Source organism: Empidonax traillii, unplaced genomic scaffold, assembly GCF_003031625.1.
Source record: "Empidonax traillii isolate 1590-97213 ecotype Southwest subspecies unplaced genomic scaffold, ASM303162v1 scaffold1149:size320058, whole genome shotgun sequence".
Lineage (NCBI taxonomy): Eukaryota > Metazoa > Chordata > Aves > Passeriformes > Tyrannidae > Empidonax > Empidonax traillii.
Window position 1 is genome coordinate 57,444 of NW_020956342.1, and position 8,455 is coordinate 65,898.

General features: G+C 52.4%; 1 protein-coding gene across 5 annotated transcripts in view; it reads right to left on the reverse strand.

The window, feature by feature from the left end:
• SPEN (spen family transcriptional repressor) overlaps window positions 1-7,893 on the reverse strand; it is a 65,283-nt gene extending 57,390 nt beyond the window's left edge. For all 5 annotated transcript variants that reach the window (XM_027905388.1, XM_027905390.1, XM_027905389.1 and 2 more), the window contains exon 1: window positions 7,770-7,893. In XM_027905388.1, coding sequence (XP_027761189.1) covers window positions 7,770-7,852 — 83 coding nt within the window. In that variant the 5' untranslated portion in view covers window positions 7,853-7,893. The remainder of the gene's footprint in view (window positions 1-7,769) is intronic.
• Window positions 7,894-8,455: the final 562 nt, after the last annotated feature.

An 8,455-nucleotide genomic window follows, 5' to 3' on the forward strand; every position in this document is an offset into this window, starting at 1 on the left:
TGAGCTGCAGCACAACCCGGGGGCTGTAACCTCGGAAAGGATGCAGAGGAAGAGACGCTTCCTGAGCTCAACTGCTGCCAAAACACGGTGAATCTCACTGTGCCCACAACCAGATTATCATCTACAACATCAGCACTGAAGCCACTTTTATTTTTTAAACGTGGCAAAGCTTCTCTGCAACTCATTTTCACCAAAGGTTTATTGAGACTCTTACAAGGCGGTGACTGTGCAGCCTGTTGGCTGGCTGGGTGCGTATCCAGCTGCCTTCCCAAGAGCAGCATCTCACAGACCCCCTGAAATTAAATCAGATGGTGATTATGTATACAAGGGAGATACTCATCCACCCTGAGCTTTTATTCCCCTCACACTTAGGATGCTAATGAGGCCGGAAGACTTTTTTTCCCTCCAAGGACAACTTCTTTAAACGTACAACTTGGCAATTTATTTTCCTTATTTTGCCCTATTAACTATTACAGGTGCCCCATAGCTGCCACAAAGAGCCTAAAGAGGGAACTTTGAAACAAGCCTCTGTGTCCCTTTGGCAGCCATCACTGTCAGTGAGGACAGGAGGCATTCACCCAGCTGTGACACTCAGTGAACCCCACGGGTAACAAACACAACCAGCTCAGCTTTGTACCTGGAGGAAAACTGCAAGTGATTCACCACTTGCTAAAATAAAGTAATTTATAATCTGGCCGTTTTTACTGAGCTAAAACATCATTTCAAACCCAGCTTTGAGTGGGTACCTGACCACCTTTGTGACGGGAACTTGGTTTGAACCCAGCTCTCATTTCCTACTGCACCTGGGGATAACAAAATACACAGCAGCTCTTCTGTTGGGATAGAGGGACATCCAAGAGGAACACCCACACAGGTCAGCATTGTCTCCATCTGCAGAGAGAGCGGGTGGTATCCAACAGACAGCCCTGCAGAACATCCATTCACATTCCTGGAGATGCTGGACTTCCCTGGCTTTTCAGTGGAGAGGTGGGAGCACGTTCAGGGCGCTCTGGTCGGATGCAGGAGCTCACACTTCACATCCAAGTGTGCTTAAACCAAAAAATCGCTTTCAGTTTTACGCTGCTGAGCCTAATTAAAAAGGGGAAGAAAAAGAAAGCAAAAAATGCTTCCTTTTGTTCTTAAAAACACCCGAGCCTTTCAGCAGAAGGTGGTCATTGCAACAGTCGGCTGCTCTCCTCCCACGATCAGTCTGTCTGAGCGGAAAACTGATGTTCCTTTCCCATCCAAATTCTGCCGCCTTCTCACCCAAATCACCACCAATGTCTGGACCTCGGACAAGGCACGGACATCCCAACTCTAATCCAGAGCCAAACACACGCAACAGGACACAATTCTGAAAAATCCATCCCATGAAGGGCGTTGCTTCGACGAAATTCGGTTCAGTCCATCCTGCTGCCACACCAGACTGCAGCAGGCCCTGCAATACGGCCTGGAGTATTTATGAAAAGCCTGGAACCATGTTTATTCTTTTACTGAAGGATGTTATCTTCACACTGCAGGATTTCACAGATTGCAGGGGACGATTACAGAGCGTCAGCAGGTTAAACAATAACTATGGAAATGCACAAAACCAAAGGAGTTGCTGGGGTTTTATTCCTCGTCCGGGAGCCTTCACCAGGTCGGAATGCACTGCTGCAGAGCAGGCGTGGGGATGGGTTTCAGGAGATCTGAGCTGCCACCAGCACTCCCCAGGCAGAAAGGTGAAACCTCCAAATGAGCGTGTGTAGAATCACCAGGTGGGAAACACTGACTTGTATCCTGGGCAACGACAAAAACAGCTTTTGTCTGATCTTCATTAACTGCCTGAGCAGTCTGCAGAACACCACAAAGACTCCAGCAAAGGTAAGCAGCGAGGCTGGTTGTACGCTGTGAAATTCCATCTGCAGGGTCCTACTCCTCCCACGAGATTCCTCAGTCGGAATGCCGAAGATGCAGCAACTCAGGATCTTATTATGGAGAGTAATCATTTTTCTAGTTTATTCCTCAGTTCATTGTTTAGCAATGTTTGTCCTTGCAGTCTTCAGTTTCAGGGCGTTCTCAGACCTCAGCAAGTTCACTGAACTTAATGAAAAACACAAGTGAAATATCTCACTGGTGCTTATTTTTGGTATCTACCAAACCCAGAACAGATCCACCCCACTGGCATCTCCACAACTCACACCCAGCAACTCTCCCGAAACCTCTGGCAGCCTCAAAGCAGGCAGGAGCAGAGACCCTCAGTTCCACCCCTTCCCAAACACCCTCAGCAGGCTGCTTTGAGGTTTATTTCTCCTCCTCTTCCTCACAAGCCGACAACAGCGTGAAACCACCACGACACCAACAAGACCAAGGCTGCAGCTGTGACACGGCAGCTCACGAAAACAAAACTCCTGAGGAGCCCCAGGTCCACCCTGACTCACCTCCCCATCCAGGATCTGCAACCTGCCCTCTACTCATTTGGATATTTACTTCCTTTTTTATGGAAAGCCAGCGAGCGCCTCTTTGCCCTCAGCAAAGACAAGGACCTCATTTTGGACACACCTTAAGATGGCAACGAGGTCACTCGCTCAAAGAACTTGGCATGACTTTCTGGCCTGGGAAAAGCAAGGAGGGATAAAAAAAATCAGTCAACAAGGCTTTTCTCATCCCCTGTTCTGACTTCCTGCATGGATTCAGGACCTCCGCACGCCTCGCAAGCACTGGGAAGTTCTCAAGACGGGAACCTGTTTTGTTGTGCTCTGCATGGATTATTTTATCCCTGTACCAAAGGAATTTACAGTAAGGGCAAGAAATACCAAAAGCCAACATCGCTCTGGAGCGGCTCAGTGACAACAGAGGCTGTTACATCAAATCACAAATAATCACAACTAAACACAGCCCAGACCTTTGAAGAAACTTCAGAGGAGAAACAATGCCAGCCAGGCTAAGCAGTGACAGAATTTTGTGACCAACTGACATCAACTTATCTTTCTACCACAGCTCAGCATGTAAAACCACTTAATAGAAGCTTAGTCCAAATCTACGCTCTTGGCAGCTTTTCATTAAGTTTCTTTGAAATAATTACCCAGGCACTTCCTCGGCCAGTGTGGCATCAACCTGCACCTCAAGTGCAGGCAAAGAGCAGCATCCAGAGCAGCCAGAGGATTCCTGAATCTCCTGCTGTTGAGGAGCCACCCCTGGTGTGGTTGGGCCTCGGGGGAAGGAGGAGGCGGCTGCAGACAAACTGTGCTGGGTGACACCCCGGGTACACCAGGAGGTGATGTGATGCCTGGGCTGCTCTGGGGCATTTGTGGATTAATATTAGGAACAGAATAATTAAAGATCTAATGGAAAACCACCACTGGAAGCAGCAGCACCATCACCCCAATCAAGCACCCCATGGATGAACCCACACCCAGAGCAAGGCTGCCTTCCGAGAGGACCCAAACCAGACTTTTATGGAGCCAAAACCCACCTTGTGCATTCCACACCTTCCCACCCCTTTTCATTCTGGGCAACCAATTTAATCCCCCTGCCCCAGTCTCCCAACCAAACATCCCCCCGTGGTCTCTGTATTCCACAAAACTACAGTTACCTTACGGGAGGCATCTGTAAAACCAGCACAGACAAATCCTGATGCTGCCCAATATTCCAGCAAAGCACACTGTACCCTCTCCCTCCTCCAAAGCTCTGAGCTGGAAAGGGCAGTACCTCATCTGTGAAAACACTGTCACCTAAAGTGACACAAATCGAGAGAGAAAAGGGGAATAGTTCCTTCTGCAGCCTTACTTCTCTATTTTCCTACAATAAAAACACACCTGGGCAGGGATCTCTACAGGCAGAGCTGAGCTGGGTCAACCATCCCTGTGTTTGCATCCCAGCATCATTATTTATCAGGGATCAACAATAAAAACCGGGGAACCAATTGAAGAGTTTTACTGGGAAACCAGGAGCGCTGTTCCTTCTGCCCTCAGCCTGTTCCCATGGAAAGGCACTGCCAGACCTGCCGGTGTCAGATGTGGGAACTGGGATTCTCCTGAGTGCTCCACACCAGCAGTGACCAATGCTCTGCCCTCCCGCGGCACATTATCAGAGCTACCAAAATCCCCCTGTGCCTCCTCAGCCCACTGCATTTACACCCCCAGCCATCAGGACAGAACACGTTCTCCCAAACTGACCAAACGCTCTTCAGAAATCACCGAAATCAAACAGGCACTCGCTGTCAGGGCAGGGTTGTTGCAGTCGGGTTTCATATGCCAACCACTTCTCCAGGAGGCATCCAAAGCACCTCCTCAGAAACAGACGCCGGCAAAACCAGACAAAGCCCATTTTCCCCCCCAGAAAAACCCTTAAAAGTTATTTGCCTCCTCCGAGATTGCTCCAATCCACAATTTATTTCTGTCAATTTTAAAGGAGAAACTTGTTTCCTGAAATCCAAGGTTTCTCCTGGGCTTGGTTACCACTGTGAACGTCGCAGTTCTTCCCCCAGAACAGGAGATGGCCCAGCACAGTCACATGGTCCACAATTAAGAGGCTTTTGCTCCTCTTTGCCCTCTAAAACACCGATAAAGGGACAAAGTCACATTCTTTTGGATAACTGGAAGAAAACACAGGGAGAAAGAAAAAAAATATGGAAGGGCAGCACTTGTGCTGGGGACAACTGTTACTATATTTAGGTGCCTTGTTCTCCAAGCTGCCGAGCATCTGTTTCAGTGATGGTGAACAAGGGGGTTTTTTCCAGCATTAATTAGGAGAACCCAAAGCGTGGCTCCCATTGCTCCCCCAAGCTCACATCTCCCAGATCCCAGCTCGGATTCACTGCTTGTTCCACCTTAACAGTGGATCTCCAATCCTGGCACTGGCTGCTTTTCTATTTCAGGCTGCCTTAATAGCTCAGATGAAAGACAATACAGAACATTAGTTTTTAAAAAGGGAGTATTTAGGTAAGAAACTGAAAGGCCAACACAATTTCAACCCATTAAAACGCAGAGAAAATCTCTCCTTTGCAATCTCCTTTAATATCAAGGGAATAGGTTTTAGAAAGGGTGATTAAGGCAAAAAATAACACTGCTCACATAAGCCAGAGCTTCTTGAGACTAGCTTCAATATTTTCTGATTTGAGAAACGGATTCATAAGCACAGTGTTATTTCCATTTGCACTAAACTAAACCAATCAGGAGCATTTGGGAAAAAAAAAAAAAAAAACCACAACATCTAATTTCTTCAAAATGCCTCTTTCACCTTAATTCATCCCTTAAAAAAATTCCTTGTGAGGCTGCAAAGCCAAGCAAGGTTCCCACAGCCAGTGGTGGAGTGAAGGGGGAAGGAGAAGCAGCAACCCCCCTCACACTGAACACTCCTGCTGGGCTTGAAGTTCTAGGAGTTTTCCCTGAATTTTTAATTCTTCAGAAACAAGATGGTCGTTTCTCCAGCTTGCCCCTGGCAGGGACTGAGCAACAGCCAGGGCTCCCATCAGGGCAGGGCAGTATTTCCCAAGCTCAGTGGAAAAACAAACACTCCGGGGGGTTGCTCAGAGGCTCGGGGGTAACGCCGGGCCCGGCCCAGCGCACATTTCAGGCGGTATTTCCCCCAAACCTTCCCCGCACCGCTCCCATGGCTCAGCCTCTCCGCCCCATTCCCAGGCTGGGGGATGGGTGGGAACCGGGCTCTGCCAAGCCCCGCTCCCTCCGAAAAGACTTTCTCTCCAAACTAAAGCCGAGGGAAGCATTCCCCATCCCACTTCCACGGCCCTCCCTCCCTCCCCCCCCGTGGATAAACCCACGAGCCGTGGCGATGCCGGCGCGATCCCCGAGCAGCGCGTGTCCCTTCCCCCAGGCGAGCACGGGCATACAAAGGAAGCCTCGCTCCATTGTCCACCTCCAGCACCTCCACACCGAGAGCCTCGCACCGGCCCCGCGCTCACCCCCCACCCCTTCGGCAGCCGCACAGAGTCCCGTGCTCACCCCCCAAAAAGGTTTGGAGGCACCGTGTGTCATCCCCCACCCCCCCTTTAGGACCCCAAGTGTGTTTTAACCGTGTTTACTGGCCCGAGATCAGCCTCACCCAAACACACCAATCCCGGGTAAAAACCACTTGGGAAAACCAGGGAGAAAACGCCTGGCTGCGAATCTCCTTCCCAAACCCGGGAGCGCAACTCGCCGAGGTAAAAACAACCAAAAAAAGGTAATTAATTCAGCGCCTGCCATTTTTCCCGTCCATCTCCAAGCAACAGTACCATAGCAACTTTTTTCCTGCCTTAATACATCTTACAAAAGGAGGACTGGCCAAATTAAGACCCAGGAATGTCAAATTTCCACTGTGGAGTGCCTGTTCCCTCCGCTAGTTATGGTTGGAATTAAACAAACAACCCCGGAGCAGGGGTTTTTCCCCCAAAAAACGCTGCCTTTGTAAAGCACTGGGTCACGTAACCCGGACTGAGGGACACAACAAACCACCTTGGATACAGATCCACCATCCGGCACGGACAGAGCGGCCAATCTGGGCTCGGGGGGGAGGGGAGGGTGTAATAAAGGTGGAAAAAGGTGAAGCTCGATTAAAACAGGGCAATTTCGGAGCGATGAGGGCGCGCAGATGAGGTTTGGCTGCTGCAGCAGCTCAGGCCAGGAGGATGGAGGGGGATGTGAGACCCCCAGTCCTTTCACAGCACAGGCGATCGGGAGCCAGGGAAGAGGCGCTGGGACCTTCCTTTCCCCCCACTCGGTGTCACCGCATCTATTTTTCCCATGGTGACTCATTATTAAGGACGCTCCGTCATTTTTCCAGCGTACGAAGATTAAAGGAAGCTTCAAAATCCATTTTTTTTTCCTGGCGGTGGTGAGATTAAACCAACGTCTGGAGGAGCCGTGAGCTGAGCAGGGCTCCTTAATTCCTTTTTCCCCCCTAAAAAACCAGCTTCCAGCGGGGGTTGCATCAACTTGAGAGCATTTCCCGAGGAAAAAGGTGTTGCTGAGGCGGCAGGGGAAAAGCCTCTTCCTCCTCCTCCTCCTCGCAGGGAAAGACGGAGGGAGGAGGAAAAAAAACACAACCATGCAAACAGCTACTACTTCCTTATGAGCGGGATTAACCTATGCAACAACAAAAAAAAAAAAAAAAAAAGAAGAAAAAAACAACCCAGCACGATATAAGGAGTCCAGGGCGCTTCCCGCGTGGAGGATCCCGTGTTTTCTCCGTGGGTTTGTGTGATTTATTTATTTTAACTTTTTTTTTTTTTTTGAGAGTCACGTCCTCGCAGCTGCAGGCGCTTCGGTTCCCACCGCCCGCTGCACCTCGGGGGAACACGCAGCATCATCCAGGGGCTCCAGACCGGAGAATAACGCAGTGAAATGGGCGAAAATAAACAGAGAAAACTCCAAGTGTTGAAGAATTAAAAAAAAAAAAAAAAAAAAAAAAAAAAAAAAAAAAAAAAAAAAAAAAAAAAAAAAAAAAAAAAAAAAAAAAAAAAAAAAAAAAAAAAAAAAAAAAAAAGGACTGGTGATCAAGCTGGCTCGGCGCTGCCTCCGGGCACTGGGATCCTCTCCGAGCCGGCAGCCGAGCTCCCCTCGCTGCCGCTCCGCCGTTCCGGGTCCATTTTTGGCCGTTTTTGTATTTCCCCGCTGCGGCCGCGCCGCCGGTCCCGCCATGGCGCGGGTTATTTACAGCGCTGTTTTCCTCCTCCTCTCCACGGGAACCGCCGGCCCCGCGCACTCCTCCCCCCCTTTCCCACGTTCTTCCCCCTCGCTCTCCCCACACGCCGCGGGCCGGCCGGACCCCCCGTCCCGGTGCCCACTCACCGCTTGAAGTGCTCGATGATCTTCTCCTCGCGCACGTTCTCCGGCAGGTTGCCCACCCAGAGGTGCCTGGTTTCCCGGACCATGCTGCGCGGCGCGGGCCGAGCCCTCCGCCCGTGCCCCGGCTCCCGGCCGCCGCTCGCCGCCCGCCGCCGCCTCCGCCGCGCCCTCCGCCCCTTCCGCCGCGGGGCCCGGCCGCCCTCAGCGCCGCCGGCCGCCGGACCGCACCATCCCCGCCGGGGGGGCCCCCTGCCCGCCGGGCCGGCTGCCGGGCGCCGGGCTCGCTCTCCGCCGCGGCCGCGCTCCCTCGCCGGCTCCCCCCGCCGCGCCGCCCGCCCGCTCGCTCCCGCTGCCTCCTCCTGCTCCTCCTCCGGCAGCGGCAGCGCGGCGCCCCCGCCGCCTCCTCCTCCTCCTGCTGCTGCTGCTGCTGCTGCCCGCGCCCCCCCGCGCTCCCGCTGCTCCGCCGGGCCCGGCCGCGCTCGCTCTCTCTCTCTCTCTCCCTCTCTCTCTCTCTCTCTCTCTCGCTCGCGCTCCCCCCCCGCCCCTTCCCTTTTCCCTTCCCTTGCCCGCGCCTCGCGCAGCGCCACACGGGGGCCCCCGCGCAGGCGCACTGCGCCCCGGGGCGCGCGCCGCGGGGCCGCCGGAGGGGGCGGGGCGAGGACGCGCGACGCCCCGCGCGGGGGGGGGCG